General features: G+C 50.2%; 1 protein-coding gene across 5 annotated transcripts in view; it reads left to right on the forward strand.

Moving 5' to 3' along the window:
- KDM5B (lysine demethylase 5B) overlaps window positions 1–18,156 on the forward strand; it is an 897,967-nt gene extending 879,811 nt beyond the window's left edge. For 4 of the 5 annotated variants that reach the window (XM_085600396.1, XM_085600377.1, XM_085600404.1 and 1 more), the window contains one exon: window positions 17,197–18,156. In XM_085600396.1, coding sequence (XP_085456522.1) covers window positions 17,197–17,334 — 138 coding nt within the window. In that variant the 3' untranslated portion in view covers window positions 17,335–18,156. The remainder of the gene's footprint in view (window positions 1–17,196) is intronic. The other variant, XM_085600387.1, reaches the window with a different exon arrangement.
- The last annotated feature ends 822 nt before the right edge of the window (window positions 18,157–18,978 follow it).

The following is an 18,978-nucleotide window of genomic DNA, read 5'->3' on the forward strand; positions in this document are numbered from 1 at the left end:
ATAAGCAACCCACCCACCTCCCCAGACAAATGAGTCTTCTATAAGCTATATCTTTGTTCCCTGACTCCCGGGTGTCCGCAAAGAACAACTGACCTGTCGCCCCTAGGGTATGATGGGAAGCTGGGGGTCATGGCTGCCTTAAAGACACAGTGCCAATTTTTGTGTTTGCAATTGCTTTCATTACCGATGATATTGGTTTTCAATGCAGCCTATAGGCTAACAATGCTTGCTGTTTTGCAGATTGGTTTTTATTCTACTCATTAAAAAGAGTTCAAGTAATGCTTGTCCTCCTGTTGTCTATATTCTATAGAACGTGGTTACAAAAGCAGTTTTTTTTATCATTACATTGATCAGCGTTTTTATAGGGGCTGCAATGATGTGTGAAAAAATTATATATGTATACATATAGAGCTGTATATATGTTTTCAAATATATTTTATTATTTCGGGGGTCCCCGCTCATGGGCGGAAATATTTAGTGCTTATGACTTTGATGAGGATGCCCCTGAAGACAACTAGGATTACAGGTAAGTAACTTATCCTTCTGTTCTCTTCAGTATCCATTGCAGAGAGCCTTGGGGCTTGTATTGGTTGAAGTGGAGTTTTCCACATAACTACACAATTCCTATGAATCCCATATTTCTTTTTGTCTTTGATTTGTGAGGGCCGGACACAAGATATTCTGATTGTCCCGAACAGGCCAAGGAGGTTATGGTATACAGAGCTCATGGAATAACTTCATCTACCCCCAGGACAGACTACCTCGCTCAATTGGATGGTCAGATTCCAAACCCAACTTCCAGAGGCTCACCTTCATGCATGGAGAGTGAGCAGTGACACTTCCAACTGCCATGAGAGGCAGCCCCTTGACGAAATCAATTTACTCTGGGAGGTAAACACGTTTTGTCACTGTGTGCAGAGCAGAAGGTTGATCCACTGAAGACATGTCTTTTGGAGGTCCTATGTTTTGCTCTAGCACCGGCCAGATTGTACAGTGGGCACTGTCCAGGACTATTTTCCAGGCCTGTGAGCATTTGTCTGCCAGCCCACCCTTCCCTGTTCAAATCCCTAGTTGTGATTGTTTTTTGGAAGGGATTCCTGTTCCTTTCTACATCCAGTGGGAACTGAATGTTGTTTTTGACAGGGGACCGTTTTGCTCCCTTCACAGCTGTCTGTTCCATTTACTGTTGTTTAAGACTGAGTCCATTTTTCTTGTAGCGATTACTTTGGCAAGACTTGTCAACGAGCTGCAGGTGCCATCTTTCATATGCTTCTGCCCAGACAAATTGGTCCAGAATACAAAAGTGGATTTCTCGCCCAAAGCGGTGACCCCTTTCCATCCGGGTCAACTAGTTATTAACCTACCCGCCCTCCCCTTTTCCTGCCACCCCTCCCTACTGAGGAGGAGGAGCAATTACAATGTCTGGACACCTGTTACGCAGTCACTTAATATGCAGACCAGACAAGTGAAGTATGATCTGACGACCAACATGACTTAAGCACGCACCAGAAAGGACAAGGTGGTCCAGAAAAAACCTTATGACATTGGATCATTTTGTGTATCAAAATGTGTTGCCAAAATAAACCACAGTAGGAAAGTGGGTATCTGAAAGAAACACGTTAGTTAGATTCCTCACCTTAGAATATCCCCAGGCGTCAGGCTGGATCCGGAAAGATTTTTGTAGCAATACCCCTTGCGTGTCGCTTTTTGACTAACTTTTTGACCTCTTTTGGTTACTCGACTCGACATCTGGTGCCGGTAGGATGCCTGGATTCAAGCATTGTGACGCCTGTCACCGACTGATGTCGGTAACGGATCACCATCGCCGGTGCCTGTACTGCCTGGGGGCCGACCATGACGCGGAGTCGTGCCCCGACTGTCAGGCCTTGACGTCGAAGGCTAGGCGGGAGCGGCCCCGTAAGCTACTCGAGCTTCGACACTCTGCTCCGCGTCGCTCTCGGTCCCGGTCCAGGAGGAGATCCAAGGACCGTTCGCGGAGCCGCAGCCATCGACATCGCTCGTCGGGATCTTCGGGTAAAACATTCTAAGAAGTCCAAGCGGTGTCCTCGCTCTTCGGACTCCCCTCGCCGGTCGCGCGACCCGGCCGAGTGTCCGGGTGGTTCCACCCCCGCGGCTCCATCGGAGCCGCAGGAGCCGCGCTCGTCCCCATACCCTCCGGTCCCTGAAACTGACGCGACTCCGGCGGAAGTCGGTGCCTTCCTTTCGGCCATGAGGAATCTGGCTCCGCCGTCGACGCCTGCCGGCGTGCCTTCGGGCCCCGCAGGGTTGACTGGGCGACCTCGCGTGCCGGCGGCTCCGGCCCCGGCGAGGGCTCCGGCCTCACGACGCCTCCTCCGCCGACACCGGTTCCGCCCCCGACGCCATCCCCGCATGGCGTCGAGCCTCAGTTTAGCCCTATTCCGGAACCCGGCGCCGGTACGGCACCGTCCGATGCCGTTACCGGCGCCGATGGGTGACCGCTTCATCCACCGTCCGACTCCGATCATTCCTCCTGTCTACCAGGAATTGGATGATGAGGGCGACTGGGAGGGGTCTCAGGACCCTCTGGCCGAACAGGCCCAATTGTCTCAGGACTGGACAGAGGAATTGGAGGACGCCAGTGGTTTGGATACCTCTCCAGACGCTGGATTCATCTCTCCTCCGACTGTGGCCTCGGAGGAAGGTGCAGCCTTTTCTGTGGTGCTGCGCAAGGCGGCCGAAGCCCTGGGGTTCGAGTTGCCTGCTGTGGCTGTGAGGACTAACGTCCTCACCGAGGTCCTTCAACCGACAGCAAGCTCCACTGAGCCTCTGCTGCAGTTTAATGAGGCCCTCATTGACGTTCTCCAGGGCACTTGGTCCAAGCCCTCCACAGTCCCTCCTGTGGACAGGAACGTTGCCCGGCGCCACCGCCCTGCTCCGGGCGACCCCACATTCCTCTCCCACCACCCCACCCCAAAGAGCCTGGTTATCCAGGCCTCTACCTCCCAATCCTCCTTCCCATTCGCTCCTCCGGATAGGGAATCCAAGAGGTTGGAGCAGTTTGGCAAGAAACTGTTCTCGTCCCTGACTTTGGGACTGAGGTCTTTAAATACCGCTTGCCTTTTGGACCGTTACTCCCACTCGCTGTGGGATGCGGTGGAGGACGTGCTGCCCTTGTGCCCGGAGGAGGCCCGGGAGCGACTCACCCAAGCACTTGCTAACGGGCGAGATGCAGCGCGGCACGCCATTAGATGTGGACTAGACACCACGGACTCGCTGGGTCGGGCAATTTCCACCACGGTGGCGCTTCGGTGTCACGCCTGGGTGAGGTCCACGTCGTTTTCAGGGGATGTCCAAAGCTCCCTCATGGACATGCCCTTCGATGGCACTCGCCTGTTTGGCGAGAAGACGGACAGTGCGCTGGCCCGGTTCAAGGACTCCTGGGCCACGGCCAAGTCCTTGGGTCTTTCGGCCCCGCGGCCGCAAACTTCCGCCTTTCGTGGCCAAGGAAGGGGCGCCTCTTCACGTCCGCCCAGCCACCGGCCGCAGAACCAACCTGCACGCGGTCGCGGACGTGGTTTCCGCAGAGGCGGTTCTGGAGGACAACGTGCCGGTCAGTCCACATCCACCCCGGCAGCATCCGCCTCAAAGCCCTCCTAGTCCGAGCTTTCAGGCCCATTCAACGCCAGTGGGGGAAGGAGTTCGCCATCACCTGCTCCACTGGTGCTCCATCACTTCGGACAGGTGGGTGCTGCAAATCGTCCGAAGGGGCTACTCCCTCCACTTCGAGACGACCCCTCCAGCCATGCCACCGCAGAACCACCGTATGTCGGGGGATCATTTGCATCTTCTCCGGGAGGAGGTTTCGGCCCTCTTGGCCAAAGAGGCTGTCGAGCGCGTTCCTGTTCCAGAAGTAGGTCGTGGTTGCTATTCCCACTATTTTCTGGTTCCCAAGAAGGGCAAAGGGGGCCTACGCCCGATCTTGGATCTCAGAAGCGTGAACGCCTTCCTCCGGAAGGAACTGTTCAAGATGCTCACTTTGGCTCAGGTTCTTGCTGCCCTAGACCCTGGAGACTGGATGGTAGCGTTGGACATACAGGACGCTTATTTCCACATCCCCGTCCTGCCGGCCCACCTGCGTTACCTGCGGTTCACGGTGGGTCAGGAGCACTTTCAGTTCACCGTGCTCCGCTTCGGCCTCACCAGTGCCCCTCGGGTGTTCACGAAAGTGATGGCGGTGGTCGCAGCTCATCTGCGCAGATCAGGGGTCCCAGTCTTCCCCTATCTCGACGACTGGCTGTTGAAGGCGGGCTCGCCCCAGCAAGTAGTCTCCCACCTCCAGACTACTGCAGACCTCCTGTATTCGCTGGGGTTCTCCATCAATGTGCCGAAGTCGCACCTGAGTCCCTCCCAAAAGCTCCTTTTCATAGGGGCGGTTCTCGATTCGGAGCAGTTCCTGGTCTATCCGCCGGAACAGCGGGTCCTGGACATTCGAGCCCTGATTCCCATCTTCCGGCCTCTGTCCTGGATTTCGGTCAGGTTGGTGCTGCGTCTTCTGGGGCTGATGGCCTCCTGCATCCTGTTAGTACCTAACGCCAGATGGCGGATGCGGGCTCTGCAGTGGGACCTGAAGTTTCAGTGGGTCCAGCATCGAGGCAACCTGTCCGACCACGTCTTGATCTCGGAGGGCACTGCGAAACAGCTGCAGTGGTGGCTCACGAATCGCGATTGGGTCAGCGGCAGATCCCTCTCCCTTCCCCAACCGGAGCACGTGGTAGTGACGGATGCGTCCCTCCTGGGATGGGGGGGCCATATGGGAGAGGCGGAGATCAGAGGACTCTGGTCTCTGGCGGAGGCTCGGCTCCATATCAATCTTTTGGAGCTGCGGGCGATCCGACTTGCACTGAAAGTCTTCCTTCCCTCTGTCCGGGGAAGTGTCGTGCAGGTGTTCACAGACAACACCACCGCCATGTGGTATTGCAACAAACAGGGTGGGGTGGGGTCGTGGACCCTTTGTCAGGAGGCTCTGCACCTCTGGACATGGCTGGAACACCAGGGCATCACCCTAGTGGTTCAACATCTGGCGGGCTCTCTGAACGCCAGAGCGGACGAACCCAGCCACCGGTGCATGATGGATCACGAATGGCGTCTGAACTCGGACGTGGCGCAAGGTCTCTTTCTGCAGTGGGGAGAGCCTTGGTTAGATCTATTCGCCACCGAAGAGAACGCGCAATGTCAGCAGTTCTGCGCGTTGGAGTTTCCAAGGCGGCACTCGCTCAGAGACGCCTTTCGTCGCGAGTGGAGTTGCGGTCTGTTGTACGCCTTTCCGCCTTTACCACTTCTGCCCAGAGTGCTGAAGAAGATCAGGCGCGACCGGGCCCAAGTCATCTTCGTGGCTCCGGATTGGGCACAAAGGTACTGGTATCCCGAGCTACTCAGTATGTCCATCGATCCCCCCGATACGACTGCCTCTTCAGGAGGATCTTCTGTCGCAGCAGCAGGGGACGGTCCTCCACCCGAACCTGTCCAGCCTCCACCTACATGCGTGGAGATTGAGCGGCGGCAGTTGATGCCATTTGACTTGCCTCCTGCAGTCTGTGATGTCATTCTGGCAGCCAGGCGTCCCTCCACAAAGACGGTATACGCCTGCCGGTGGAACAAATTTGTGGCATGGTGCACAGCAAAGGCTGTGGATCCCCTTTCTGCCCCTCTTTCTGAGGTTCTCCTCTTTCTTCTTTCTTTGGCCCAGCAGGGCTCTGCTCTGGGCACCTTTAAAGGTTATCTTGCTGCTATCTCTGCCTTCCATCGGCTTCCTGATCAGCCTTCTCTTTTCAAGTCCCCTGTTGTTTCACGCTTTCGCAAGGGCATTACTCATATGTACCCTCCTGTTCCTTTCGTAATGCCTCAGTGGGACTTGAACCTTGTTCTCACTTTTCTGATGTGCGCTCCCTTTGAGCCCCTTTATAACTGTCCCATCCGTCTTTTGACTTTGAAAACTGCTTTCTTGGTTGCAATCACCTCCGCTAGGCGGGTGGGTGAGCTCCAGGCTTTGTCATCCAAGCCTCCCTTCCTTTCCGTTCACGTCCTTCTTTCCTGCCTAAAGTCATGACTCCCTTTCACATCGGGCAATCTGTCACGCTGCCCACCTTCTTTCCGCCTCCGCATCCTTCAAAAGATGAAGAGAGGCTCCACCGTCTGGACCCAAAACATGCGCTATCCTTTTATTTGGACCGCACAAGACTGTTCCGGGTGGACGACCAACTTTTTGTTGGATACGGAAGGGCTAAGAAGGGTAAAGCTGTACACAAGCGGACCATCTCTCGGTGGGTAGTGTTGTGTATTAAGACCTGCTATTCTTTGGCGAAAAAGTTTCCTCCTGTTGGGCTACGGGCCCATTCTACGCGGGCCACAGCGGCCACGACTGCACTGGGACGGGGAGTCCCCTTGCAAGACATCTGTCAGGCGGCGACGTGGGCTTCGCTGCACACGTTTGCGAGACATTACTGCCTGGACAGCCAAGTCCGGAGGGATGGCCACTTTGGCCATTCTGTTCTCCAGGACTTTCTGGTGTGAACTTGGTTCGCAGACCCACCACCGGGGTTGGTATTGCTGGGGTATCTATTCTAAGGTGAGGAATCTAACTAACGTGTTTCTTTCAGATGAACAAGTTACTTACCTTCGGTAACGATGTATCTGTAAGAAACATTAGTTAGTTAGATTCCTCACCGACCCACCCAGCCTCCCCGTTCTGCGAACCGACATCTAGGGTTAAGGTTCTCCCTTTCAGGGCCCTAGATTTTTTGGCACCAGTGTCGGTCTCTTGCATGGCTCAGCGTCCCTGGCGCGGAAAGCTATGTACAAGAACTGACGTCAGCGCGCGAGGGCGGAGTCTAAGTACTCCAACGTCATTCCGGCGCACGCCGCCAACGACAGACGCGGAGCCGCAGACGACGCCTAGCGACACGCAAGGGGTATTGCTACAAAAATCTTTCTGGATCCAGCCTGACGCCTGGGGATATTCTAAGGTGAGGAATCTAACTAACTAATGTTTCTTACAGATACATCGTTACCGAAGGTAAGTAACTTGTTCTTCTGTTGCCGTAACCCCCCCACTTTTTGCCAGACTACTGATTCACTTTCACTTGATGTGCCCTGGGTCCCTGACAATCAGGTTCCCAGGGCCTGTGTTCTTTCCTCAAAACTAGCCCAATTGGCATCTCTGGCCACAGGTCAGCCCCTGGTAAATGGTACCACAGGTACCCAGGGCACTGTTACCAGGGAAGACCTCTAAGGGCTGCAGCACTTATTGTGCCACCCTTAGAGGCCCTGTACCTTCACACACACACTGCATTTGCAGACTGCATGTTTTGGTGCAGAACAAAGTGAAGAGTCGATATGGCACACATTCCTGTGTGCCATGCCTACAACCCACTGCCCTGGCATAGATCAGTCACCCCTCTAGCTGGGTGCGCTATGCCAGTGGTGAGGGTACAGGTGCATGAGCCCTGTACCCCTACAGTGTCTAAGTCCATTCTTAGACATTTTAAGTGCAGTGCTGCCATTAAAAGTATATGGTGCTGGGAGCTTGTCATTACGAACTCCACAGCACCATAATGGCTACATTGAAAACTGGGAAGTTTGGTATCAAACTTCTCAGCACATTAAAGGCACACTGATGCGAGTGTGAGATTTAATGAAAAATGCACACCGAGGGCATCTTAAAGATGCCCTCTGAAAAACGACCAGCCTCTGGTGGGTTCCCTGACTGGTACACACCAGCCTGCCACCACGAGACATGTTTCTGGACCCCTGGGTGGGCGCCTTCGCTCCCTGAGCCCAGAAACGAAGCCTTTCCTGGGCGGAGTTGTTCACACCTCCCCTAGGAAGAGCCATCTGCGGCAGGGGAGTTTCAAAGGCCTGGCAGCCTTTGTAATGCGACCCCCAGCCTCTCCTGCTATCAGGAGCAGGCCCCCTTCCTGTCTCCCCTCCTTTTCGGCGGGAAGACAGGCGGGAAAAACTAGCCAGCCCAGAAGGTGTGCCCACCTCTGCCAACTCCACCCCTCAGGTGGGGGGTGGCGAGGTGAAGTCCCCTGCCCTCTTGCAGACGGCAGTCACTCCTCAATCTGGATTAGGGATTGTGCTCACTCCCCACGTGGGGTGAGCACACCAAGGGTGTAGTCGCCCTAAGGTCAGTAGCCCATTGGTTACTGACCCAGAGACCCCTTAAAACGCCCCGTAAATACTATATTTAGGGGGCAGCCCTGAACCAAGAAAGCAGATTTCCGCAACCTAAGAAGAAAAAGGACGAAAGAAGACCCTCAGCAGAGGAGACTGCAGAGAACAACTGACTTGGCCCCAGCCCTAACAGCCAGGTTCCGGAGATCCTGCGCCCAAAAATTGAATTGACCTGCAGCCAGCAACCTCCAGAACCCCTGGGAGGACTGACTGCCTTCAACAAAGACTGGATCTCCTGTGAACAGCAGCCCTGTTCAAAAGAAACTCTGAAAGCAGGCTCAGTCTGCTGAGGACAAAGAAACCCGATGCCTGGAACTACCACTGCACCCGTTGCCTATGGCCCGATTTCGAGTGGCCCACTAGTTCCAGCGAGGTCCTCCAGCACTCCAGAGTCCGAGTCCACCGTGGGTTGACCAATCCAGGACTTTCTGACGTCACCTGCAGCCTCTGCACGGAGACCCCCCACAACCGCGAGTGGCCTGTAAGGTGAAATCCGACCTCAAAAGACACCCCTGCATCCAGCCGCCCTGCGCCCTGGAGAAAAGAACCTGAGGTACACCTATGTCCCCGATCCCTCCAACTTACCTGCCCAGCTGTTGGTTCCTCTCAGAAGTCTTTCTGGACCGACCATGCAGCTAAAAAACAAAAATCCCCATTGAAAACAACAGGGCACCCGACAGCCCCAGCGCAGATGAGGGTGCACCTTTTGTGCTGGCTTGTTTTCCCCATTTGCCCTGAGCTAAAGTCCAGGAGCTTTGCTCCCACAGCCAAGTGGCCTGCTCGTCGGCAGCCACCAACCGGAGGCCCCCTATCCCCCATTGGATAAAATTAGGCCTCAACACTCTGCCGCCTTAGTGCTGCTGAGGGTGTAACGAGAGTGCATCACTGACCCGGGGGGACCCGTGAGTCTAACTCCAGAACCTCAACTCCCACTACCAAATACTTGCCTCTAAACCATAACACTATTTTCATCCATAGGCTAACATTGACTGTTTTTCTTGGAAAAGTTTCCAAGTGTGGAGTTTGAAAACCTAAAGAAATTCCTTAAAATTAAACTGTTTTAACAAAAACGATTTTACTTACTTGTTTGCAGGAAATGTCCCAGAGTAGTATCCAGGCATACTTCTCTGAGTAGGAAATGTAATCCAAAAAGTAACTTACCTGGTATTTTACTGAAAATCCCATTCATGTCTATGTACTGTGTTTACAAATCATTCCAATTCTCTGAAACAATTCTGTAAGTCAAATCAAAGTACATTTACTATTGCAATCCAAACTGTTTACAAACTGCATTACTATTGTAAAGTATTTATTGCGTACCTGTGCCATGCTTGTTTGGTTCTAGAAAATAAAATAACTAAAAGAATATTCTTATGCAAAGACAATTGGTCTGAAGTTCAGTATTTGAGTGTGTGAATTCATTTGCTGACTGTGTACAACAAATTCTTAACACTGTCCTCTGATACTGCCTTACTGCTCGACCAAGCTACCACAAATCGAGAGTAAGGTTCTATCTAACTTTACCTCTGCCTACTTTTGGGGGTCCACTGGACTGTGCGCACACTATACCTCACTTTGGTATAGTATATACAGAGCCAGCTTCCTACAGCCACCCATTGGAATCTGGGCTCATTCTACCAGAGGGAAGTCTTTCCCCTCTGCACATGCCAGAGGAATCCCAGTCGCTGATTTTGCCGTATTAAGACATTGGCGTCCCTCCAGAATATATGACGTTACAACGCATGCTTTTACAACGCAGTCTTTACATCGCAACTTTCGCCAACTGTTATCACATGGACTCTGAAGCAAGGAGGCATGGCCATTTGGCATTAGCTATGCTTCAGGATTCTCTTCCCTGACCACTCTGTCCTACCCACCTCATGTAAGGGGGTACTGCTTGTGAGAAAGTGGCTCTGTATATACTGTTCCCAAATAGGTACAGGGTGTACAGAGTCCACAGTCCCCAGAGGCTTGGCAGAGGCTAAAGTTAGATATAACCTTACTTTCTAAAGTGGTAGCTTGGTCGAGCAGTAAGGCAGTATCAGAGGATAGTGTAAAGCATTTGTTGTACACACTCAGTCAGCAAATGGTCTCTCACACTCAAGAACTGAACTCCAGGCCAATGGTTTATATATAAAAAAATATATGCTTGTTTTATTTTAGAACCAACAATTGGATTTAAAATATACTTTCTCAGAATGAGATGCTTTATATAAATACTTTTGCAATATGCAATTGACTTGTGTAAACAGTTAGAAGTGGTTGCAATAGGCAACACTATTTTAAACACAATAATGCATTGAGTTCAATGGAAGTTTCATGTTATTTGCTACAGATTCGTTTTAGGATTACTTTTGGAATTCCAGGACTGGATCCTAGATTCAGTCCTGGGTCAGTATTTGGAATCAAGTGAGAAAAGTCGACTTAATTCCTGTGATGATTTTTAGACAATATTTTGCTATTTTAAAAGTTGACAGAAAATATTTCATAGAAAACAGTCAATGATTCCCTATGGCAGAAAATTCAAGTTACAGGTATAGTATGTTCTCGTTACTTTTGTAATCCAGTACTGGGTGCCTAGACTCAGTTCTGGGGCCTTTATCCAAAAGTAATTACGTTTTCAGATATTATACGATTTTTTAAGAATATTTAAAGATTGCAGAAATTGACTCTTAGAAGAAATTTCACAGAAAAATAGTCAATGATTTCCTATGGTAGAAAATTGGGTTACTGGTAAGTACAGTTGTAAGTAGTTTTCAGAGTCAGTGCTGGGCACCAAGATCCAGCACTGGGAGCTCACCTAAGAGCAGGTGAGTATTCTCGTTTTCGTTACTCGGCTGATTTTTGGTGAATATTTTTAGTTTTGAAAAGTCCACACTTCGAAGAAATTTCAGGAAAAAGCCAGTCAATGTTACCCTATGAAGAAAATTGAGTTATTGGTTTAAAGGTAAGTACTCGACTGGCAGAGTTGAGGTTTTGGGCATAGACTCCGGGGTCCCCCATGGTCAGGTAGGTACAGTTCGTTCACTCCCAGTGGCACTAGGGCGGCCGGGTGCAGAGAGAGTTAAGCCCAATGTTATCCTATGAGGGATGAGGGGCCTTGGTTGGTGGCTGCTGACTAGCAGGCCACGCGGCTGTGGGAGCTGGGCTCCTGGTCACTTACTCAGGGCAAGTGGGGAAGTAGATGGGTGTAGAGGTTGCACTGCCAGGGCCACTCGGGCGGCTGGGTGCAGAGTGCTTTTGAGCCTTAGGGCGCTCAATTGATTTCAATGGGAAATCTCCGGTTTAGAAAAAGACTGCAAGCTCGTGGACGAGGATTCTTCAGGTGCCACCACCACTTCGAGAGGTAAGTTGGGTAGTTGGAGGATAGGTAGGTACCCCGGGATTGGGCACAGGGGGCCGCGGGACGCCGGATGCAGGGGTGCCTTTTGGTGTCGGGAAATCTTACCCTCTGTTGACCGCGGTTGGGGGGGGCACTTTGTTCTGAGGCTGCAGGCTTCTTCAGGAGTGTCTAGGGAGGTCCTTGGGTGCCGGACTCGCAGTCACAATCGCCGTGGGGTCGTCCTCGTGGTCTTTGTTCACTCCGGCACAGGCCAGGCTTGGCTGGTGCAGAGTGTGCTGGGTTTGCTGTTCCGGGCTGCTGCCAGGGATTGGAAGTAGATTTTGAGTAGAGCCTCTACTCATGGGAGTCCCAGGGACTTAGAGTCAAAAGGTAGGCAGGTACTCCGGGGTTTGTGAGGTTGCTGGCCACAAGAGATGCTGGCTTGGAGCAGGAGCAGGTTCGAGGGTCGACAGGCCGGTAGGGCTGGGGCCAAAGCAGTTTGTGTCTTCCTCTTCTTAGCAGCTGCTGGGTAGGTCTTCTTTCTTCTAGCTCTTCTTCGGATTTTTGAATCTGGAATCTAGGGAAGGAAGGTTCAGGGTGCCCCTAAATACTGGATTTAGGGGCATTACAGGTAGGTGAAGGGCAGGGGCCAATGGGTCCCTGTCCTGGGGTGGGTACACCCCCTATCCTGCCTCTCTCCTGTGGGAGGGGGGCAGTAGCCTAGTCCTGATAGGGTAGGGCTTCCCATCTTCAAGATGGTGAGAGCCCGGAGATGTGCTTCACCTCGCCTCCCCCACCTGAGGGGTGGGGTTGGCAGGCTGGCACATCCCCTGTCCTTATTTGGGGTTTCCGGCCAAGCTTCCTGCCAGAGTGGGGGGTTGCAGTGGCCTGGGGAAGCTCACAGAGGCAGCATGCCTTTGAAGCTTCCCCCTGCCCATCCTGGGGGAGGAGATTTAGCACCTCGCCCAGGATGTGCATTGTTGCAGGCCCAGGAGAGCAGGGGCTCTCCCACCCAGGGGTCCAGCAACATGTCTGCTGTGTGGCAGCCTCAGAACAGACGTGGATTGTAGGTTAGGTTTTAGGGGGCATCTCTAAGATGCCCTCTGGGGTGCTTGGTACATTAAATCCCACACTGGCATCAGTGTGGGTTTAATGTGCTGAGAAGTTTGATACCAAACTTCTCTGTCTTCAGTTTTGCCATTATGGTGCTGTGGAGTTCGTGTTTGACGAGCTCTCAGCACCATGTACTCTTAAATGGCAGCACTGCACTTACAGTGCCCAGGAATGGACCTGGGCACTGTAGGGGCATAGGGCTCCTGCTCCTGTGCCCACACCATTGGCATAGGGCACCCAGCTAGAGGGGTGGCTGATGTATGCCAGGGCAGTGTAGGTGATGGGCATGGCACACAGGGATGTGTGCCATGTCGACTCTTTGTTTTGTCTTGCACCCAGACACCCAGCCTGCAAGGGCAGTGTGTGTGTGTGTAAGGGTACAGCGCCTCTAAGGGTGGCACAATGAGTGCTGCAGCCCTTAGAGGCCTTCTCTGGTTACAAGGCCCTGGGTATCTAGCGTACCATTTACCAGGGGCTGACATGTGGCCAGGGTTTGCCAATTTGGGTTTTGTGTGTTTAGGGGAGGAACATAGGCCCTGGGCACCTGATTGGCAGGAGTCCAGGGCACACTCAGTCAAAGTACATTCAGCAAAAAGTGGGGGCATACCATGCAAGAAAGATGGCACTTTGTCACACTGCTCTTTAATCTATTCAAGAGGTGAGGAATCTGCTGGTAGAAGTTTTTTTTTGTTGCGCTGCACTTGTCTTTGCCTCTAAGTGCATACAATAAATGGCTAAGGAAGTGACACCGGTGTGCCAGTTTGGTGCTATATGGGCCAGTGACATCACACTTGCACACCCTACAGTGCAGAGATGGAGCCAGCGCCACCTTCTGGCATAGGAAAGCAATTAAATCTTTATGGATCCAGTCTAGTGCCTGTAGATATTCAAGAAGTGAGAAACCTGCAGGTAGCTAGATCATCCACCAGATTGCTGTGGAAGGCAATTAACTTTTTCTATATGTCTTGTTGGTAGTAGTTGCTCTAACTGGGCATTTCATTTGTGGTTTCCAATTTAATCTGTTATTCTATATTTTAAGTTTTTATCCGGGTTCCAACTCTTCGAGCCTTAAGTAATTGACCCCGTTCCCCGGTAGTTTAGGTTCCTAAAGAGTAATTTGGTTAGCCAATTCAGTGCTTTAGTAGCTTTGTGGCCATGACACTACTGTGGTAAATGATTGTACTGAATATACTAATGAGAACTGCTCAGTAGCTGTTGATTGTCCCAGTATCCAAAGAATAATCTCCTACAGTGGGGCACAGATTTGATAAAGTGAAGCTGTTATAACTACCAATGTCAGTTTACATCAACAAGACTTTGGCAGTGTGTAGGGTTGTCTGCCTAGAACACTACCTATTTCAAGCTATGTCGCATGTTGGAACTATGATAGTGGCACACATACAAGACGTTCGTTTATGATGCGTTGGCACCAAACATGACTCATGCAGCAAATGTCCTTTGCTCACTCGAAGCCCCTCGGAGACAGTGAGGCACAGTTCTGTTTTGCAAGACACAACAAGAAGCAGGGTCTGTCTCTGTCAAAATAGCTGCTATTGGGTACGTCTAGGGCAAAGTCGAAAGATGAGGACAAGTAGGGGGCAAAAAACAGGAAGCACAACCATAGCTCCTTGACATCCAGAGGCTTCCACTCCAGCAGTAGATTGCGCATTTGGTGGTCGTGACACCTAACTCTAACCTCTGTCCACCTCTCATCCTATAACATCTTAGTAGAAGATGCTTCCTGCGCCATAATCTACTCTGCAGCAGCACGTTGTTTCAAGCACACCAAGCTGCAGTTAATGTTCGTTCCGCCTCCCTCTGGTGTGTCATTAACCCAATGAGGCCTCCAAGTCACTCTCTCTCCTATGGTGCTGACTGACTACAGTCGAAGTCATCCTACTCCGCTAACAGCTGTGCCAAGTGCTTGTGCGCCTATGTGAGCCTGTCGGATGTAGAGGTATTCAATTACCAAAACTATTGCTAAAGGTGATGAACTATATATATATTGTAGTTTATTAGCCTCAATAATGGTAGTTGAAGTGGATGGAGGACATTTTGGGGTCAAAATCAACCATCATTCAAGGCCTCCAACATGTTCTGCATGATGAAAAGGGAGATCATTTGCTTCCATCTTGTTAAATTGATCCCTATATCTTGATTTGCAGAATGTCAGTAGCTTAGACACCGCTCTGAACTCTGCCCTGGATTAGTCTTTATGGTGTCTACGTTGCAGTTGTGTTTCAGAGTGCTGCACAAGTCCTTAAATTGCCGCTCCCCACTGAGATGAAGGCTGACCTCTTAAACAAATATATATATATGTATGCATGCACTCTTTGTAGCACAAACCTAGCCAAAAGTCAGCTGAACATTGTACAGTGTCCAATATGAACATAAAGTCAACAAGTGATGGAGGTTGCTGGTTTGTCGATTGTCTATTCATTGTGATGTAGTGTTGTTTAAAGAGGTGCATCTTCTGCTCGTTCCTAAATTAATGCAGTGTTCAGGTAGTCAGGATGGATACAGGGATGCTGGTCCCGATCTTAGATATATAGATGTAAAAAGCCTGCTGTCTTTTTTTTATTTTTTTGCACTTCTTGATTTTCAGTCTGATGGTGTTCTGGCCACAGGTACACCATGTGCCACCAGGGGAGTCAGTGAAGCTCTAGCAGGACAGGGCGCGTAAAATGCAATTACGGGGTGCTCCTGTAGGTGTTAACCCCCATCCAGATTCAAAGGTATGAGGTTTGAACAGCAGTTCTGAAGTCTGGAAGAAATAGTTTCCTTTTCATACACAAGTGAGCTGCTACCAGGCCATGTGTGTTTTTGCAGTGTTTCTTGAGGGTGATGTCAATGTCGAGGGTGAATCCAAGTGACTTGGCATGCGATTAAAATTGGGGTTCGAAACTGTCAAGGTTCAGGTTAGTGAGCCAAATTTATACTATTCATTACTCGTAGTTTTTGGCAAATAACTGAAATTCTCCCTTAGTTGAGCTTTAGGTAGGTGCTGGATATCCTGATCTGGATGAAGTGGAGGCAGTGTTGTAGGTGTTTGATGTCTGAAGCAGAGGCGACTTTCAAGTAGAGTGGGGCGTGACACAGCCCCCTGCAGCCTAAGCACTGCAGTGGGGACCTCCAATCATTCAGGGGCCCGCAACCATTTCAACGGTGCCCCATTCTGCCCAAGGCCAATGGATATTTGTGAGATTTGGGATACTCTGGGGCCCATCCTTTTGCATTCACATTTTACGGGGGGCATCATTTTTACATTGCACCTTTTATGTGGAGTTCTGTATCATCAGCATATTGGTGAGCCTTGATGCTGTCATCTGCAAGTGGAACCCCAGGGTGCTCTAGATATAGGTTGAAGATCACTGGGGACCATATGGAACCCAGAGGGACTCTGGAAGTGATGGGCATATATTGGGACCTGGAGGTGGCCTGGTGAACATACTGATGCTGGGCAGAAAGAGCGGAGGAAAACCATTGAAGGAGATTGCCAGTGAATCCCTTGGAAGGTGGTGGACTGGTCGAGTGTGTCAAAGGTAGCTGAGGGGTCTAACAACATCAGGAAGCTTCAACTGCTTGAGCTTGGGACCTCTAGTCTTAAATATTTGCCAGGCAGCCACATGGGTATCTTTCCATACTTTCACCAGGCACAACTACATTAATGCACAACTAAGCAGAGGATCATTTTGCCAGCTTGCTCCTGCAAGACTTCCTTGTGTAATGTCTGCTCCCCGAACAATTCTCATTGCAGGGAGCTTTGCTTTTGTATTTGCTCCGAATGTGAGGCATCTGTAGTTAGACGTATCCATCAGAAGGGTACTACCCTTCAATTACACTCTTTTCAGTGAATACTGACCACAGGTTCCTCACCAATCGCCCACTTTTTCCTGTTATGTAGTGGACTTTTATGTTCTAATCAGGTCCCAAGTTAGCTGGCTTGCACTGCCAATGAAAGATAATGTTCGAGGCATGTGAGCTGTAGATCACATGCTTTACATAGCCTGCCATCTAGAGTTGGGTCTGGATGTTTGCACTTTGTTTTTGTTCGAAGAAGTCTTTTCTAGTCACAAGGTAGGTGGTGACTCCTTTGGGTGATAGTGCTCATGGGCATCGACTCCATTGTTAGATATTTTTTGTTCCGCCTTTGGGTTCAGATGCGAATTGCTGCCCTCCGGTTCGGCACCGTTTATTGGGTTCACCAGGCATCAGTGTGCTTCGGTGGCTCCTTCATACAGCTGCATGTCGTCCCGTTTGGAGACAGGGCGAAGTCGCAGCAGAGGTCTGTGACCCAACCTGTTAACATGCAGGAGCTATTGCAAAAGTTTTTAGATTGTCTAGCATCTGCGAAGATGTACAAGGTAAGGAATATGTGGTTAGAGTATCAATAAGATAGACCGTTAACAAAGGTAAGTAACTTATTCTTTTGTGTACTTCAAATTAAACAACGTGTTGACAGATATGGCTGCTAATTTCCAATAGAGCAGTCAAAATAATATTTCTGCAATAATTCTCAGGTTATTTGTTTTTCTCTTTAACTTTAGGTAGATTGGGTCCAGTGTGACGGCAGTTGCAACCAATGGTTTCATCAGGTCTGTGTTGGAGTTACCTCGGAAATGGCAGAAAAGGAAGATTATGTCTGCATTCGGTGCACAGCCAACAATGTTATGAATCGAAAATAGAACTTATTTTGCAAAACATTCAGGACTTTAGTAATTGTTTCCTTCCCTCTTACCTGCTCACTCCTGACCTCCCACCCCTCCTTCTATCCCTTCGCAACAGCCACAGGACTAGGTTCTACTGCAAGACTGCAATTGGTGCTATTTCTACCCTCTCGGGAACATTTTTCAGAACTCTTTACAAAATACAGACTTTTTTGGACAATTTTGTATATTTTTCTTACGAGCAGTTTGTGGTGGTGTTGGCAGTAAGGGCGGGGTCTGTTATGCTGTTTCTCCAGCCAGGGTTTTCAGTGATTTGGAGTCTTTGATACATGCACCTTTTAATGTACAGAGTTACCACTCATACCTCAGCATGGGATTCACCAAGCCACTCCTCTCAAGTCTCTGGTGCTGGAAAGGGAAGAACAAAGCAGGTCCACAAATTCTATTAATTCCTCCCTGGAATTGCTGCTCTCCTTACAGCATCCTCAAAAACAAACCTGTTACCCTTTTTGTTTCTTACCACACCACCCAATATCCCTCCCACACCTTTACCCTTTTTTTTTTTGTAGACTAGTTTTATTTATCTGAGCAATAACCGGTATGTCTGGTTTCAGTGGATGGAATTGAATTCTAAACGGCGTGTTGGTGCTTTTAGCATTGATTGGTATACAGAACGGAGATGTTTAGGGTTTAGTGTAACTGACAAATTTGTGGTGTAGCAGACAGGAGATCTGTGAAGTTAAAACCACACCTGTACTTTGGCTTTCCCTTTTTAGGGGGTAGCTTGTATCAAATGTTGCAGTTTATATTGTGAAATAAACCCTTGGTTACCTTGTAAAATCAGCTTTGTTGTGTTCTTTACCAAGTATTGCCTTGCATTCCTTTGTGTCCTTGTGTGAAATGCGGGGTGCTGACATGGGGTGTCTCTAGTGTCTTGTTAATATGAATAGCAGGACCCTTAGAAGAATGATGTTATTGTTTGGGTGTGTCTGGGTGTGGTTAATAAAGTTCATGATGCAGTGCGTACAGGTAGTTAAAGGATGCACTGTGAAGAATAAGCACGTGCACTTTAGAGCTTCGTGTGTGGCGTGGTAATTTGCAAGCTATCAGGCTGGGGAGGACGCTACAACAACCGACGAATTAGCGGATCTGCAAACCAAAGCAACAAGAGTGCTTTCCCTGAGAGTTTGCCGAGGTGCATCAAACTGATCATGTGCGTCTCAGTCGTAGTGAAGCAGTCGAAGGTTGGCGTATGTGGAGCAAAGTGCCATTCCAGCCAGTGCAAGACTTTCGAAGAAGGCAAAGGCCCTACGGAAAGTTGTCACAGCCCGTAACATGCTGGTATGACTGAAACAGGTGCTGTGCCGCAACACAACAGAGGCAGCATACATACAGTACGACAGCTCTAAAGGCAGCAACAACCAGATACAGAGAAGCACAAACGTCTGCGAAAGCCAGATGTAGACAAGCGCACCAAAAGCAGAATCATCCAGGTGCCACGAAACGCTAATAGTGGTGAAAACCAGGTACGATGTAGAAGGTTGAGAGCGGTGACAACCATGTACAGGAGACCAAACAGTTACTCACAGCCAAAGATGAAAAAGAGGCCACACAACATCAGATCTGCTGCAACAACACTGATGCAAGCATGCGGCTGGGGCT

This window comes from Triturus cristatus, chromosome 1_2 (assembly GCF_964204655.1).
Source record: "Triturus cristatus chromosome 1_2, aTriCri1.1, whole genome shotgun sequence".
NCBI lineage: Eukaryota > Metazoa > Chordata > Amphibia > Caudata > Salamandridae > Triturus > Triturus cristatus.